This window comes from Epinephelus lanceolatus, chromosome 9 (genome assembly GCF_041903045.1).
Source record: "Epinephelus lanceolatus isolate andai-2023 chromosome 9, ASM4190304v1, whole genome shotgun sequence".
NCBI classification, from domain to species: Eukaryota; Metazoa; Chordata; class Actinopteri; order Perciformes; family Serranidae; genus Epinephelus; species Epinephelus lanceolatus.
This window is the reverse complement of record NC_135742.1, coordinates 29,612,684-29,631,466: the sequence shown is the minus strand read 5'-3', so window position 1 is coordinate 29,631,466 and position 18,783 is coordinate 29,612,684. Positions and strand designations below refer to the sequence as shown.

The window sequence follows — 18,783 nt, the reverse complement described above, 5'->3', positions numbered from 1 at the left end:
CCAGTGGCCAAGACTGAAACCATGACTTCTCCTCAGTGAACATTCTGCCACGGTGTATTTGAAGTGGAGCAGAGGCCTTGATGTCAATGGGACATGACAATAGCCATTTTCATGCCTCTCTTCTGCCATCTCACCTTCTCAGCTGTCTGGCCCAGATGGTGAGGATCATCTATTAAAGGAGCTGCAGGCTGCTCTGTTAGCGGGCTGGAGGGGTCAGTTTGTAAATCCAAAGCTTTTAACTACAGCCTGGGTTCTTGATTAGTAGCTGTTTGTTTAAAAGAACACACAAAGATTGAAACAGACTTAGTATTATTTATTTCAGTCTTCCATGATGTGACACCTTAAAGAGTACAAATAGCACATTTGACATGTACAATTTGGTGTCATAGAGTGAAATTGGCTTCACTGCAGTAAAAAAGTCAACTTGTCTTAAATACATTCTAATTTATCAGACAAACACACATTCAGCAATCAGTCTGTTTGATTTCCCTTCATTTATTAACATTCATAAAACAGGATGTAATGGTAACATAAATACATGAGTTAATTTTAGTAGAGCGACACATCAAATCAACAACCTCAGTAGTAAAACTATTAATTAATGAGCAAACCTGAGGTTAGTATGACAGAACTGTATCAAAAATAATTCTGGTAATAAGGCACCAGGTTGGGTGTAATATCATTTTTCACTGAGTCAAATCAGGGCATGGATTCTGAGGTAAAGCGTCAGCACTTCTAAATGTTCAAACAATATACAGACAACAGTATGAGTTTCACCACACTGAAACTCAGAGAATATTGCAAAATACTTTTCTGTCTTTGTGAGTGGAGTGTACCGTGTAAAAACTGAATGACTTAAAAACTTATGATACTTATGAAAATGACATCACCAAGCCACTGATGGTCAGGTCAGGCACTGCAGCTACACTGAGCACAAGGCCTCACGGCACCTAAGTCCAACGTCATTGTGTCACTGAAGTTTACAGATAATTGTCCAGTTCAAATTTCTTGAGGAACCTATTATGCTTTTACTTTTTTCTGTCACATATTTATAATTTTACAATGTCAGATGTGCATATTAAAAGTGGCTTAAGTTTTAAATAATGAGGTATACATATATAAAAGTAATACCTGCGAGTGTCAGACCGTTCTGAAACCTGAGGTGTTTTTTAAAAAAAATCTATTTCCAACTGATTTTTCCACTTCTGAGACAAGCTGACATCAACTCATGACAGATTTCCTCATGGTCATATATTCCAGTCACACTAGGCTACTGCAAGTGTTAACATTACATACATGTAGCTACATGCTAGCGTCAGTGAAGCATGCAGTCTTGGTTGCCCATGTTGTTAATTTCTTCCTGATTTTGGAATGTTGTTGTTAAGGTTTTGTTTCAGAAGCTTTTATGGGGATTTGTCATGGTAGAAAGTGCCGCTATGCTCAGCTGCAGTGATTCCCCGCCTGTAATAACAATGCAGAGATGCCATGTATGTGTCGAGATAACTGGATACAGCGTGGGAGATGGATATTCATACTTGGAAGTTAATGTACTTTTAAAAACAAATATCTGCTGATTTATGTCTCTTTTATGATGTAACACTATGGGGAAAAAGTCTTTATGAGCCCTATGGCATCACGTGACGGATCCAGTTGTAATTACATGATTTGGCCACTGAGTCAAATTGACTTCCTGGCCCAGCTCTGTTCCTGGGGGCTTGGGCATAGATGTATTAAGAGACCTGGATACAGCATTGGAGGTGCACCCCGTTCATTCGCATGACGCCAAAAAAGCTCAATTTCTGCAGTATGAAATTACCCAGATCTTCATAAGTCATTTCACGAAGGTTATGATGCTCTAAAAAATGTATCCACTGATTTACAGACGTCTCTATCTCAACATCACCTTACACTTACGTTGAGATAGGCGTCTCTATCTCAACGTAAGTGTAAGGTGACTAACCCAGTTGTTGTAATTCAACATTTGGCCAATATGTAAAATTGACCTCAAAGCCCGGCCCTGTTCATGGTGGCCTGTGAGACAAATAAAGCGCAGATATTCCATATCTACACTTTTATACCCAAAATCACTGACCAATCAGAGCAGACTGGACTTTTTGGGGAGGAGGGGGCTTAAAGAGACAGGCGCTAAAATGGAGCATTGTAGACAGAGGGAGAATACAGGTATAATCAGGAGGACAGTAGGAGTATGAGTATGAAAATAAAATGTTTTTTGAACATTAAATAATGCAAACATGTTCTAGTAAAACCCAAAATTACAACTATGAAACTGAAAATGAGTGTAATAGGCACCCTTTAAGTTAGCAGTTTAGCTAAATATAACAAAACATCTACAACGTGTACATAAACAAAAAAATGACTTGTTAATCAGCAAAGTGCTGTCGGCAGATAGTACAATGTTCACAGCACTTAATAAGTCCCTTATTTCATGTTTTAAAGTCCAGTAATTTCACTTAAAGACTTAAAGGACGGACTGGATTTGAGCTCAGCTGATCACAGTCTTATTTGACCCTCACTGAACCTTATAAATAGTATGTCACATATTCTGTCATCTGGATTTAACAGTAAAATGTTTATGGTCCCTATGACCCAGCCACGGGTAAGATAGAAAATAGATGGATGCATGGATGCTTATGGTGATGATTCATTTTCTACTTACAGTGTTACCAGCTGATCATTCTTGTGCTGCACATATTATATCTCTCAGATGTACATGTATTTTGGTAGTTGACATCATCTTCAAACTGACGTTCCCAGGGCCTTGAGTTTACTCTGTTGTTGGCTCTGCGAATGGTACCACCCTTCTCCCAGCCACAAATACCTCCACTATGTTACGATCATCACCTGTCAAAGAAGAAAAAGAGACAAACTTAAAGTAAGTGGTAAGTGGCACATAAGAGTCTGAAACGTTTGGACCAAAAAACTGAAACTGACACTCACCCAAATTCAGGAACTTTTCCAATATAATCTAAAAATGAAGCGAGGATAAATTAGCATTACACTGAACTCAAATGTTATGCTTTTATTAATTTGTGTGCGAATGTATGCAGATTGATTAGGACCAACTACCTTTGGTTCCTCACACTGGATCATGTCAATGGGTCCACCAAGAGCAGCTACATTCACCCTCAGGGCATCAAAGTCTTTGCCCACCTCAAAGTTCCCTGTCTGGTCATCCAGGGACAAAGCTACAGATAAAACGCATCATGAAAGAAACTGTGTAGTCTCTGCCTTCCTTTGAAATTGCAATCAGTCATCCTCAAAAATATCTCGTTCCCACGGCTACTTGTGTACTGAATCAGGCATTTCTGCTGTAGAGTGACTCAGCGTGGGTAAAGACACTTAAGTAAGACTGTTGATGGAGAACATGACCAACAAAGAGACAGAACACCTCATGTTTTAAGTGTAACTCCTACACAGTGCCACCATACCTTGGCTGCCTCCCAGTGTGGCCAGTCTGAACACCTCCTCAAAGGTAAGCGTATCATTCTCTGGGTTCTGGATGGTCAAGACTTTAGATGTGTCCAGAGCTTTTCTTATAGCATCCAGCATCGAGGCAGAGTAGCCCCCCGCCACATCTGACACCACAAACACAGATCGGATGGGTCAGCAGGATATAAGCAAGCATACAGACACAATTTACAAACAGGTATTGTGGATATTAAAAAGCATTTTCAGATTTCTTCTGTATTGAGGCCTGAAATTAAAAGACAGTCTACATCTGTTGCTTTTTAAACATTCACTTGGACATTTAAACCAGCAAAATACACACACAGTGATCAACTGGTGGTCAGCTGACCTGCGTGCCAAATATCCCTGCTAACTGTACTCATTAAAGGGATACTTTGCCGATTTTTAGTCAGCTTTGTTTCATACCAGTGTGTATATGTAAATAAACTGTGTTAAACTTCTCTCCATCTTGCAAGCACCTAGATCTCCCTGCTCATCTCTCACCTTAAATCTGCCAAATGACAAGTTTAGCGTCAGAGTATAGAAACCCTAACCCAACAAATACCGACTTTCAACTGGGAGAGCGGTGTTTGTGTCCCATAAGATTCTAAAGCCAAATCCTGCTCTTTTTTTCTTCAACCTAACCATGTGTTTTTGTTGGCTAAACCCAACCACATGCATTTAAAAAAAGTCAATTTGCAATATTGACGTAGTGCATTTAATTTGAAAGATACTGTATGTAAATGTTACATTTCTGTGACAACGGAAGTGTATTTTGAAAGAAGACAAAGCATGTAACAGGCAGAACTTGACACGGCGTCCCCGAACCAACGGACCCAGGGTACCTTACACATGGTATCTGAATGTGGAAGGTCCATGACCAAACATCGATATGTGACGAGGTCAGAGTGAGAATGTGTTGGTCGAGTGCGTTGCCGTGCATTCTGGTAATTGTAGGTTTTCTGCCTCTTGACCAAATGCGAATACCAAAGCTCTCTGGTCATCAATTTCAAAAGTATTTGTACGGCATAGACAGCCCAGTTTTATGAAAAGACCATCTTTCCATTAGTGAAATACGTCTTTAAAACACAAAAATGACCGACTGCTATAAAAGCAGATGCAACAATTTCCTAGGACCTTTCTCACTGCTGCATACCATGTCAAAGTCAACATAATTTTTACTTCTTTTTGGGAGTGTAATAAGTTTGTCAAAAATAGTCTGGCTTAAGTTAGAAGTGAAAATGTGCACACAGTTGCTCCGCCCCTACCTGTTCCCAGCCCCAACTTCACTTTGTGTTTCAGGACATTGCGGACATCCAACATTCCGCTGCACAACCTGGGCAAACACAGAGACAGAGATGATAAAGCTTCTTCTGTTGCAGATCTTTTGTATTCAGGCAATTACAGTGCTATGTTTTACTGTATTGCTTAAGTGCTATTTTCTTGTAAAATCGGTGTCATGCAAATTTTCATAGGACTTGGCTCACAGCATTTGTTCACATTTAGTCTTAAGAAACTATCAGAGACTTACGAAATGTTGGAACTGGGACAGTGAGACAAAGAAGCTCCTGTCTCCCTGAACAGAGCCAATTCTTCATCGCTGAGGTAGCAGCCATGGGCCATCACTGTCTGTACATCATCATCATGTTCAGCATTTTTATAAGCATTTATATTTTTCTACTAAATGCAGAAAAGCAGAGATGTGTTCTCACCTTGTCAGTGAGCAGGTTGTATTTGTGATAAACGTCTGTATAAGACTCTGACTCAGGAAACAGCTCCTTCACAAGCTTGATTTCCTCGACATTTTCACTGATGTGACTCTGGAAATGACACGTCATTAAACCGTTGCTGTGAGAGACTCTGGGGTGTCATCTTTGACCAAAGCTGTAGCATTTATTCAGATAGAGCCAGGTGTTGCAGAGCAATCACAGGATAACTAACACCAAAATGTTATGCTGCAGTACTTATTTTTTCATTCTTCCATGTCAGCATCCTGCCTTTGAAAATTGCATGTGTGTATTTATTTCTTTGTTCAAAACTCCCAAAGGTCCAACACGAAACAGTCTCTATGGCAACAGTCCCCTGCGGACATAGCCTGGTTTGGTTGCCACAGCTCACCTGAATGTGCAGGTTGTTATTCTTAGCGATTGCTCCCAGCTGTCCTAGCAAGGCTCCTGTGCAGGATAGAGCGAAGCGGGGAGTCACCACTGGCCTTACCAGAGGGTACTGCTCAAAAACAAAGGAGACAGGGGAGTAACCGAGGATTTTAAAATCTTTTTTCATACATCCTTGAGTTGTTCTGTTAATTGTATTATCTTACCTTTTTGTTCAAGAGCTCTGCGATGAACCTTGAGGGAATACAACAAGGATTGTTACTCATCTGGTACAGCCGCATTTGCAAATATGAAAATGCCCAAACTTTTTCAACTTTCATACAAATTACATCTGGAAGGCATAATGGTACTAAATGTATAAAATCGATAGGTGATTTTATGGGTTTTATGAGGCAAATATAACTTCAGACTTAAGCGCATATTTTCTGTGATGTCCATGTGTGTATTTCAGATATAAAGGAAATACCTATGGCAAGTATCAAATAGTAAAACTATCAAAGTCAAGAGTTAAAAGACGAGAAATGCTATATTATTGGTGAAAAATGAAGTTATGCTGACATTTGAGTCACTCAGAGAGACATATCGAAAAGATACATACACCGTGGCAATGTACATCTCAACTATCTTTGACATTTGTTGTTATATGTCACTTTCTATTTCATATTATATCACATACATTATACTACAAGAGCTTTAAGTGCAAAACTGAAAACTGCCTCTTCTCCGACACACATTAATTCAGCGTAACTAAAGTTGTTGCCTGAGGCAATTTTTCCTGACTGAAAAAACTGTAAGCTGCACATACAGCACTGTTTGGTGCTGTTTCAAATACCACTGCTGAAAAACGAAAAGAAGCCAGCACTCACAAATGTCCTTTTGGTAAATTTAATAAACCAACATGGGTGGCGTTACCAGAAACGTCTGTGTTTCTGGTAACGCCACGGAAGACAGAAAGTCTTCTTCAGTGTGTGACACACTGAAGAAGACTTTCTGTCGAGACGTCTGTGTTTCTGGTAACGCCACTCAAGTTGGTTTATTAAATTTACCAAAAAGACATTTGTGAGTGCTGGCTTCTTTTCTTTTTTCTGCTGCTTTTGGCCGTGCACCTATTAAGTGGATTTATTTTGAGAGTGCTTGCTTCTTTCCTACGTGATCAAATACCACTGCTCTCAGTGTCATTTCACTACACTGTATAGCTCAAGCCTACACACACTCTACACATACTGCTACTGTATTAAACAGCTGATACCCACCGACAGGTTTCCTCCTGAGACTCCTGATTGGTCTCTTTGTAATGTTTCACAGAGTTGTTCCTGTCCATACACACTTTGCCCACCAAGGCACGCTGTCCAAAGTCATCTGCAAGAAAGGAAGGTGATGAGTAACAAGAAAATGAATAAACATTAATCCGCTAAACTAAGCCTAGTCAGTTAAATTCACACCAAAGTTGTTAAAGTGGGGCTACATATTCCAACTTTTTTCATATGGCACATTTTGAGCATAAAAAAACACAACACTTCACATCATGACCATAACAGGATGATGAAATATGAATAAACTATCTGAGAAATGTTGGATATAACTGAGGTACCAGTGACAACCCAGGGATAACTGAGTATTTCATACTGATTTCTCTCAAAAAATCAGTTATTATTATTCCATGTTGTAGCATCCAAGTGTTAAATGAAATTTTAACCTGTTGCCTGCAGCATATCACAACATTCCAGGTCCTTCTTGTGTCAGAGTGAAATCCTGCTGTCACTTACTAGTCCTTGTCTTCTGGTATAGTATGAATGCATGCACAAACACACATACCACATACGTGCATCACATATAGATAGATATATGCATACATGCACAGCCCACAAGTGCACATGCACACTTTTACACAAGCTCCTACACATCAAAAGTCAGCACTTGAACTATCTTCCCAGCTTTATCTTTTAGAATAGACCATTTACGGTTTAAAACATAAATGTCACCACCGATGCACTGTACCAGCTGTTTGCTGAATTGTACTTTATTTTTTATTTTTAAAAAAAAAAAAAAAAGTTTCTTAAAGTTCATATTTGGATCAAGTATCACGCAAAGATATTTAAAATCAGTGACTGTGTCACCCCTTTCATCTTTAATGAGAATATAAGTGTTGGCAGGTTGTACAGTGGTTTTAGAGGAGCATATTTTTTGTCTTGTTAACTTCTTGTTTAGACTCAGGCATGACTGATCAAACTAATGTGTGATCCTTTCTAAAGCAATCGTTAGTTTGGCAGCTGCTAACTCATCTGTTTTTCCATGTGTGTATGCAGCATTATCATCTGCATACATTTGCAGTTCCATATCACAATACTGTCAATCTGGAAATCCATCGATTAGAAAAAAACAAAAAAAAAACAACTTTTTTTTTTTTTTTATTGCAGAATCTGTCTTGAGAGATTACAATACTGTGGAGAACCATCATTTATAGTCAGGCTAAATAATAGGGAGCCCAATACTGACCCTTGTGAAACACCTATTGTGCACCTCATGTTACTGGACAGTGCATCAAAAACTGTAATGCAATGCACCCCACAAGATAAATATGAAGAATTCCATTCCAGTGCTCTACATGAAAATACAGTACAGATGGTGTGTGGTTTGGGAGAAAGGGCATGTGAGAGGTGATACACAGTCGTACTAAGTATTTTTTAAACTTGTTGATACTGTACATAATCATCAGGTCACCCGGACACTGTGAGAGAGCTTTGTGTAACTGTGACCGAACATTTCCAGTCAAATCAGGCAGAAAATGAGCATATATATCAGATCTCCCTGGGACCTTGAACTCTGGACCTTACAAGATTCTTGCCTGAGAAAATTTAGCACATTGCATTTAGTCTGTATATATTTTTTATTTTAAGACCAAACAATAAACTAATAAAGAAGAAATTAGGAATACATTTTAAATATGTGTTGGAAATTCTCAAACATGCATGTGCATACACAAGTATGCTTACACTGAAAGAAAAACAGCAGCTCAGAACAGGACAAAGTTGAAGGTTCAATGACCCTGATAACACAGAATGACTGCGTAAAGCTGCCAAAGCCAGTGTTCAATTCAGTATGGCTGTATCATTACACATTCATGTGAGTGTGTGTGTGCGTGTGTGTGCGTGTGTGTGTGTGTGTGTGTGTGTGTGTGTGTGCTTGTGTGTTCAACATTACATAAGATGACACCATGATGATTAGGACGAGGCGTAAAGGTGAACAAAATAAGTGTGTTTCAGTGGAGACTATAAATAATCAGTAATAGGGATCTTACATATTTTAGGAGCATGTTTCCCTAACAATAAATAAATAAATAAATGATAATAATATAAACCAGCATAAACAACAGTTTAGATTATTATTATTTGTATTCTTATTTTCTGGCCAAGACACTTCTAGTGACCTGCAACGGTGCCATTTGACTTAAATTGTCTCCAAACATAGTTTCAGTTTCTAACTTCCCAGTCCACAGTCCACATCAGAGATTGGGCCAGTGCTTAAAGACAAGGTTTAGGTTAAAACGTGTGTGTGTGTGTGTGTGTGTGTGTGTGTGTGTGTGTGTGTAGGGCATCTTACTTGCAATCTGGCCCAACAGCAGCGAGGCATCTGTATGTATGGTAGCAAAATAACATGCAGTGGTTGTTCCGTTTCTCAGGGTCCTTTTCTGTAAAGCACAGGGATTGTGTTACAGGATTAAGACAACATTCAAACCTATTCCCTCTTCTCTATACATCGTTAAGCCCCAAACCTGTTCACACCCTTCTCAAATCATAGGTTGTGTGACAATAGAGGGAACCTCACTGAATGTTTTGCAATGCAACTGACAACACCTCAAACCTGGAACAAAGCCCTGTTTTCTATGCCAGCAAACTCACCACTACTTGAGAGTAGACCCTGTGGGCAAACTCCAAGTCCTTGAAGCGTGACTCTACAGGAAAGGTGTAGGTATTGAGCCACTGCAGTAGGGGCATGTCCAGGGCTGTGCCAGCGTAGCTGTACTGGGATGCATGGATGTGGGTGTCCACCAGTCCTGGCATGAAGAACTCACTGTAGTGCAGCAAGCCATGAAAATGTTTTTATGGCATATGCAAGATCTGATATAATATTGATATACTGTTGTAAATGTCTTTATATTCTGTAATTCATTTATTCTACTTACTGTTGTTGCAGCTGTGTGACTTCAGACGGACTGAATCCAAAGGTCTGAGACAGTCTGTCGAGCTCTGTGCCTCTCCCAATGAAAGCAATCTGATGGCAGAATAGAAAACCAGCTAAGAGTTGATGACTTGATCCCCTTACACAAAGGGTATAAGACCTGATGGATAACTTGTGGAGCAAGATACATGTATTCTGAGAGATTCTGTAAAGAGCGCCCGTTTGTGTACCTAAATGTCTTTGAGTTTGCTGGAGTTCTTGCCATATCTCTGATCCACCTCTTTAATAACCAGTGTATGGTTTTCACACTGTCCACATATTGTATTTTATTGATGATAACAACAGAGAATGGACGAGTGCATATATGCTTGGTTTAAGGATGTTCTATGAATTTTAATCAATTGTGTTTGAAAAGGGCACTTCAGACTGTGATTCAGGTTTTGTTTCAGCTCGCTGTGAGAAAATGTTTAAGTTGCTCAGCGACAGCTTTCACTGAAAGACAATTAGTTAGACAAGTGTTACGTACATGTTTTCATGCCAACCGGTTTTTACCATACCAATTTTTTTTTACCGTGCCAAATTTAGTCTGTGGCGCAGGTTTAGGAGTAGTTATGAGCTAAATGCATTTATCAAATTACAGATAACATCCAAACGCACTTCAAAATCACACAGTTTTAAAAAGCTTCATAAATTAGACCAAAAGCTGTTGTAGATATTTTAGATTCTGACAAACCTTTCCATCTGTATCCACTCCCAGGAGCTCATCTTCCAGGATCTGCAGCGCTGTTTGCTGCGTCGAGTGGATGAATGTTCCCCTGTAGACGTGAGCAATTTCGGTGGTGGGTCTATGAGAGTTCGCCATCCTTTTAATAGATCAGTCGGAGTCGCGCAGCAGCAGCAGCGTACCGGGGTTTTGTACTGGGGGAGCTCCGATCACCACGGCGCACCAGGACGCACGACTCCACCTGACTGCAACGCCGCTCTGCAGCCAATGAGAATATAGGGTATGTGTCTATGTGTGTGTGCTGGGGTTCATCTGACCGTCACGTTGTTTTAGAATAACTATCCACCGGTCAGAGCACACAAGACTGAGTGATTAACTTATGTTTCCAGGTTTGCTTTTGTTTTAAAGCTGACATCATAAACCGATGGTTATCAGTCAGTTGCAGGGCGGAACTGGGAGCACCTTTGAACTCTGCCCGGTAATATTTTATCACAGTGACCAAATAGCCTCAGTGACACATGAGTCACAAGGTGCTGCTCCTCCTATATAATACCGAGGAACTCACAAGAGTTATATGGCAAATAACACGTGGGTCAGATGCAGAAACTGGGCACATGACTGCGTTACCCTCCTGCGCACATTTATGTCAAATATTCTGATCCAAGCCTTGTTGCGCAAAATCCAACTTCACATTTATTAAACCTCAAAGAATGAGGGGAGAGTGCTGGTGTTAAGGTATGACTGAAATGAATGAAACAAACATCTCAGCAGCCCAGTCTCACCAGTTCAATATTTAGACAATTCTAATTTTATTAATTTTATATTTGTCATCTTGGAAGATAATACTTCAGTCAGTGTAACAACTGTCATACACCAGGTCTCCTATATGTTCGAAGTAGCTGCAAGAGGACCTGTGGATTCTTTAGTGTGTATCAAATTATAATATTTACAGGTTTTTAATTCCTGTAGGCCTAAACACATGGTCCCTGGAGACCAAAGTGCATTTTGGGTAGTAAGCTGCAGAGAAAGAAGGCTATATATAGACATATGAAAGAGGACATTCTGTACCACCTGACTGTCAAAAGTAACAGCAGCATATTTACATTTAAACATACAGTATAGGAGGGCACACAAAAGTATATAGACACTTCTGTAAGCACACATACGTGTTCCAGTTGGCTACACTGTTTTGGGTAGTTGCTTGTTCCAGTTTCAGTTTTTACCCATGTTTGTCATATAGGTCCTCATAGTGTTTGAGATGTTTCCTCATAGTCAGTGTAAAGGGGATTACTTTAAAAATGTAGTAAGATACAGATTTACACTGTCAAAATGTAAAAAGTTATGTAAAATTATAATTACTTAATCAAAGTAATGTAACTAATTGCATTTGTTTTTTTAACAAAGGTTATAAACTGGACATTTAAGCTGAAAAATGTTCAGACGTAGTCTAAAAGAAGGCACGTAAGCAAAACAAATATATTTAAATGTAAAGCCTTTGAAATCACCAACATTTTCATAAGTAACTAATTTATTTATTTTTTTAAATTCTAGTAACTATGACAGACTACACTTACATTTATTTCTAAAATTACCTGTTACTCTGTTACCTGTAACTAGTTACTCTCCAACACTGCTCAAAGCAATCATGAGCACTGTCAGTGTTATGACTGGTTACATGTACAACCCAAATTCCATGGGATGTTATGTAAAATGTCAATAAATATGAATGGAATGATTGCAAATCCTTTTTGACCTATATACAGTTGAATGACAATATGTTTAATGCTGAAATGGATAAACTTTATTCTTTTTGGTAAATGCACAGTCAGTCTGAATCCGATGTCTGCAACACCTCCCAGAAAAGTTGGGATAAGGGCAACAAAAGACTGGGAAAGTTGAGGAGAGCTCGAGAAACATCCCATAGGTAAACAGGTTAATGTGCAACAGAGAACAGTATCATTATTGGGTATGAAAGTGGCATTCTCGAAAGGCTCAGCTGTTCACAAGCAGGACAGTGCCAGGCTCACCACTTTGTGAAAAACTGTCAGGGCAAATAGTTCAACAGTTCAGGGAATTCAAAGAATCCAAAGAGAGCTTTACACATAAGATGAAAGGAGGAGCACCATTATTGAATACCCATGATCTTTAAACCTTCAAGCCAATATGACTATATAAAGGATGTTACTACATGGGCTTAGGGAACACTGTGGAAAAACATTTATGGTAAACACAGTTCATCGCTGCATCTACAAATGCAAGTTTAAAAGTCATATATCAACAACATCCAGAAATGCGGCTGACTCCTCTGGCCCTGAGCTCATCTGAGATGGAATGGCACAAAGTGGAAAAGTGTGCTGTGGCCTGATGAGTCCACATTTCATTGTTTTTGGAAATTATGGATGTTACGTCCTCTGGGCTAAAGAGGAAAAGGACCATCCAGACTGTTACTAGTGCAGAGTTCAAAAGCCAGCATCTGTGAATGTATGGAGGAGTGTTAGTGCCCATGGCTCATGGGCAACTTGCTTACCTGTGAAGGCACCATAAACACTGAAAGGTGCATCCAGGTTTAGGAGCAACATATGCTGCCATCCGTCAACGTCTTTTTCAGGGATGTCCCTGCTTTTTCCACAAAGACAATGCCAAGCCACATTCTGCACGTGTACAGCAACAGCATGGCTTTATAGTAAAAGAGTATGGGTGCTACAGTGGCCTGCCTGCAGACCAGACCTGTCCTCCACTGAAAATGTGTGGCGCATCAAGAAGCACAAGATACCACAACAGTTGTTGAGCAAGTGAAGTCGTTTGTCGAGCCAGAGCAAGAAAGAATCTCAATTTTAAAAACCTAAACAATTAGTGTCTCCAGTTACTAAGAGCTTACTGAGTGTTGTTGAAAGAAAAGGTGATGTAACACAGTGTTAAATACGCCCCTGACCCAACTTTTTTTGAAACATGTTGCAGGCATCAAATTCAGAATGAGGGTATATATATACAAAACACAATTACGTTTATCAGTTTGAACATTAAATATCTGGTCTTTGTACTTAATTCAATTGATTATAGGTTAAAAAAAAGATTGCATATCATTGCATTCTGTTTTTATTGACGTTTCACACAGTGTCCTAACTTTTTTGGAATTGGGGTTGTGATTAAATAACAAAAAACTGTAATCCGTTGCAGTTCTTGTGAAAAAAAATATGTAATTAAATTACAGTTACTAATCAAAATGATGGTGATTACAAAGGGGTAACATCTGCATATATTTGGCTTTTTGGTAAAAAGCTCATTTCAAATAAAACATTAATTCTGTTGCTTTGTGTCTTTTCATCATGCAGGAATGCTTCTTTTGGTATTTCCTACATCCTTTTTTTACCTAGTTTAAAACATCTTGTGGTGAGCATGGATTCTTGGCTTTTATTTTATGAACATTTCTGGAGTCTACTTCCTGTGTGGGTTGTGTGCTGCTGTGTTTACCTGTCTCCAGAGGCTTCTCCCCTCCCCCGCCCTGCACTGAGGCTGAGTGTGCACACCTGAGAGTCATCTGCAGTCAACGGGCTTTAAGACTGCCACCGACTCTAGCCTCAGTGCCAGAGTATTTGCGACTGCACGCAGTGTGTCTCCTTCCGTGCCTCACAGCAGCCCACAGCCCAGCACTCTCACCTGGTTATCCCACTCTGCACCTGGACTCCGAATCTCCTTTGTTCTCTGCATCATTCTGGCTCAATAAAACTGTTAAACCCTTTTCCCTCGGTCTGTCTGCATTTTGGGTCCATAACCTCGCTGTCACCACACATCTGTTAGAAAAGTAATCAAATGTGCTAAGTAACATTACTTTTATGAAGTGATTAAAATAGCAACATTACTTATTTCATTTCTAACGGGGTAACTAGTGCTCTGTAACATTGTGTCACATTAAAAAGGTATCCTTCCCAACACTGCATTATGTCTTCATAATAATGAGGTAATGATGGAGTGGTTAGCCTATTGCTAATATCCAGGTAATATTCTGTAAGCAGGTAATGATAAAGGTACTAAATGGGGAGAAAATGTTGCATAGTGTGATAATGATAGACCAATTCACAGTACACTGGGTAATTAAAAACAAAAGTAATACAGTAGTTATAGTGCCTTTACAAGCACAACCTAAATCTCCTTTTTGTGCCAGTCCGAAAGTTTCTTTAAAGCTAACAAATAGAATTTTATCTGTTAAACAGAGACAGCAGCTTCTAGTCTATAAACCTTTCAGTTGGAACAGATCCAGAATCAACATAAGGTCTGCATGTCGAACGTACAGTCATGAGTATAAGCAGAAGAAAGCCATGTTAAACTTCATCAGTGGCATTCATAAAGGGTCATCCCATGAGTTCATTCATTCCTCCTTCAATCTGTCATGATGTCACATGTCCTAATGAGGAAGTAAGGTTTGACATGTTGCCACAGTGTTTAAATTTATCAACCCCTCATGATGAATGACTCCATACGCTCACTTTAGATGGCCGTGTTACTGCAGGTTACTTAGTTACTGGCAGAGTAAAGGGCAGCTGAAAATAGTGATGGAAAATGAAAAGTTATGCTTAATCATTTTCTGCCAGACAAGTGTATGAGTGAACTGCTTCACAGCTGCCTACAGAAAAGTCTCTCAGCCGCCCAGTGGTAAACAAAAATTTGAAAGGCGTTGGGGATAACTTACTTGAAAAATGTGCAAACTGCACATTTATAAGCCATATTCATAATTCTGAGGAAAATCTATTAGATACTTTTATTGCATTTAATTTTCTTTATTCTAGAGGGGAGTATACAAAGTATAGGTTGAAGACAAGCCCAAAAAAGCTCGCTAAAATTAAAAGAAATATAATTTTTTGTGGTTATACTGAAATGTGTTTTAATATGTAGTTAACCCTCAATAATATGCAGTGAACAAAACATGACAAGCACTTCTCATCATAATGATGCAATTCAAGTGTCACTAATTACAGCCTCTATTATTACAAAGTTACATCAGCACCTCTCTACAGCAGTTTTAAAAAGACTGAACATGATAACTTTCATGAATGTAGACAGAGCCAGTTCCTGATGTTCTAGCAAAGCCTGAACTTCTGTTTTTAGTGCTGCTGACACTTCAACACCTCTATTAGTTCAATTATTGTGAGAAGAATGGGTTGCGTAGATACACAAATTTTAAATAAATGCACACCATGTACATGTCTTTATTCCATTCTATTCAAATGTGCGGTATATATCCAGCTGGTTTTATTTGTGAATAGGTTTGTGAATGTGCAGTACATTATACGGCTCATCTGAGTATCATCACATCTCAGACCTTACACTGTACTTTGATTTGTGAACTTGCTTTATGTACATATTTTTTTCAAAAGAAAAAAAAAAAGGTCCACTTGGTACAAAAGAACCCTCTCACTGTCGTTTCAATGTCGTTAGTCTTTAACTTTGACTCTGGATACATCTGGAAGCACATCAGACTTTTTCTGCGCCTTCTTGGTTTCTGAGTCACATTGGAAATCCTCATCATCATCTTTGAGGTCACTTAAGTCGTCGTCATCATAATCATCGTCACTGTCCAAGTCATCCAAGTCCTTCTTCCCTCGTCCACATCCTTTCTTAACCTGTTTAACATCCTCCTCTTCCTCTTCATCGTCCCCTTTGTTTATTCTACACAGTGGGAGAAAAACAAAGTGAGGCAGTGTCAACTGGAATCTTGGAAGAGCAAAGTAGAAATCCCTCAGGCCATGGTTTGAACCTCATAATGTGAACAAAATAAATAAATAAATAAAATCACATATGAGAATAAATTGATGCCAACATGTTAAAAGAAAACAATTTCTGTAAAGGGCAATAAATTGAAATGAAAAGACAGAGGCTAAAGTGCTGCCAGTAAGTTAAGCTAATTCCAAGAATCCGTTGTAATGTATCTCACTGTCCACAAGATGGCAGACTTGCAGTAGAAATTCTTGTACGGATCTGACAATGATTTAAAAAAAATATTAATGAGATTGTGATTTTACCCTGCCCTCAGATGAAAAACCCACATAACACATTTTTACAATCATCTTCTACAACGTGAGGACATCAAATATGAATTGCTTCTTCATGAGTCACTGATAACAATGTGGACAAGAAAAGCCCAGACTTGGCTTTATTAATAGGGACATATTTTCTCATTAGTAAACAGAAAGGTTGATCATTTCAGTAAGATCAGTCCAAAGTGACTTTATAGTATTTTATGCTTTTTCTGTATGAATCTACACACACAAATTCACACACTCTCACAATACAGGACCACTCACGGAATAATGATGTCCTCTTTCTTCCCACACTTGCAGCAGATCTCAAGCTGAAGAGAACAGGGTTTACAAACAATGTGGTATGCATCCTTCACTGTCTTCTGAGAGCACTTGACACTGAAAGAAGACAACATGCATGCACAAATGTCACACATTTTCACACTGGAACCAACTACAACTGTCTTTGAAACACAAATAACAAATCCAAAACACCAACACTCTATTGCATATATTCAACATGTGACACATCTACAAAGACCATGTGAGTCTGACTCAGCTGATAAAGCAGAGGTTGCCATGCCAGCACGAGATAACTGGAAATCTGCAGGACATCAGGAGCTTTCCTGAGTGCCTGCTGAACTGTGGACCCACAGTTACTCCAGCAACACCAAACACCAAGCACAGGTTTTGCTAATAAGACTAACTCTGTTCTATTTAAGTGGTCCAGTGAGAGTGACAGAGAGTAAGCATGCAGGATACATGCATCCTGAAATCAAAGCATGCTAAATGGAATTCAGCCATCATTCATTTTATCATTTACACCTGTGTTGTTCCTACTGTGGCATGTCAAAATGTCTCCTGTGAAAAATGCCTATGCACTCAACTTGCCAACTGGTTTGCTACAAGCATGCATCCTTTTAACTTAAACGTTAAGACTCAAACTTTAGCTCAAAGTGATGACTTAACTTTTTTTAAACAGCCTTACCTGAAGCTTCTTCCTGTGTAGCAATTTCACAATGTTATGAAGCTAAACTTAGCTGTTGTGAGCCTGTAACTTCCAAGTGTTTCGGCTGATAAATTAATACACCAAAAAATTGAGGTGTAAGCATAATCCATATTGAGCTTGCGTATTGACTGTAACAGATCTGATCATTTCAAATGTATGTGGTTATGAGCAGTTGTAGCAGTGCAGATCCATGTGTAATGAATGTCTGTAGTATCTATGTATACTCACCATTTTTTGGGCTGTGTCAGTGCCTTGTATTTGTTGTACTTCACTTTCCACTCAAGAACACCCTTACAATGTTGACAGAGGCCATCATGGATCTTTGAGTTTGCCTTCTGTAGTTAAGATAGTGGAAAGGTTATATTAATAATAATGTTATAACATGGCTTTGACAAAGCAACGGGTTGTTAAGGTAGGGTTTAAAGGAAATGCATTATCGTTGACAATAATGATAGCAGGAGAAACTGTTCATTGCTTAACAACAAAAAACACTCCTTAATTTCATTTTTATACATAATTTCTAAGCAACGCTACATCAATGTCGTTTCAGATAAACAAAAGTTATACATAGTTTCGTCTTAAACAGCACTTTGTTAACTCTATAATGATATACACATTGTAACGTTAATTCAAAACGTTAAAGTGTCTTTACATGAGCTCAGTATCTATGCAGGCTAGCTACACACGCCATATTACTTCAAGGTTCACACACCTTCACTTGTACAGTCGCTCCGTACTTATCATTTTTGTAGGCAGTGCTGTTTTGGTGCTTCTGGCCTCGCGACCGAGATACGTTACCCTTCTGAGAACTCATCTTATTTTCCAATCTTTAGATAAACACATGATATGGACCCAAATACCATGCCGGAGAGAAGATAACCCGGAAGAAGTACGACCACGTCATGAAACGTCATTGAGGTAAAAACGCGAATTTTCCACTTTTCTCAAAAGTGGTTAAAATTATGAAACCAAAGAGCTGTTTGTTAGGGAAAGAGCAGGGAAAAAACTTTTTTTACGTTTAAAATACGCTTTTAAAAAAAGTTACAGGTCAATGACGTCACCGATTGAACGTTAGAAACCCTTCCAGCGGTGCTGATTGGTCGGCGCCTCGCAATAGTAATCACCGGTTGGCTCTTCTATAAGTCAATTAAAACATTAGGTCACCACTCTGCGGCGTCGCCAAGGAACCGCCCATAAATGCCTACCCTTACTCCCATTGGTGGGCTCGTTTCACTAACCTCGTTCCTATTGGCTCGAACAGCTGTCAATCACTTC

The 18,783-nt window shown here is 39.1% G+C and overlaps 2 protein-coding genes across 2 annotated transcripts; both read right to left on the bottom strand.

The window, feature by feature from the left end:
* Window positions 1–292: 292 nt before the first annotated feature.
* Window positions 293–10,877, bottom strand: gda (guanine deaminase). Its single transcript, XM_033618419.2, has 14 exons — window positions 10,495–10,877; window positions 9,766–9,854; window positions 9,482–9,653; window positions 9,183–9,270; window positions 6,836–6,941; window positions 5,789–5,816; window positions 5,587–5,694; window positions 5,181–5,288; window positions 5,000–5,097; window positions 4,737–4,804; window positions 3,450–3,596; window positions 3,088–3,206; window positions 2,959–2,986; window positions 293–2,862 (listed from the first exon to the last, which is right to left on the bottom strand). The coding sequence occupies exons 1-14, from the start codon at window positions 10,621–10,623 to the stop codon at window positions 2,786–2,788; spliced, it is 1,365 nt and encodes a 454-aa protein (XP_033474310.1). The 5' UTR covers window positions 10,624–10,877; the 3' UTR covers window positions 293–2,785.
* Window positions 10,878–15,675: 4,798 nt separating this feature from the next.
* On the bottom strand, window positions 15,676–18,407 carry c9h9orf85 (chromosome 9 C9orf85 homolog). Its single transcript, XM_033619146.2, has 4 exons — window positions 18,221–18,407; window positions 17,737–17,843; window positions 16,785–16,898; window positions 15,676–16,149 (listed from the first exon to the last, which is right to left on the bottom strand). The coding sequence occupies exons 1-4, from the start codon at window positions 18,320–18,322 to the stop codon at window positions 15,915–15,917; spliced, it is 558 nt and encodes a 185-aa protein (XP_033475037.1). The 5' UTR covers window positions 18,323–18,407; the 3' UTR covers window positions 15,676–15,914.
* Window positions 18,408–18,783: the final 376 nt, after the last annotated feature.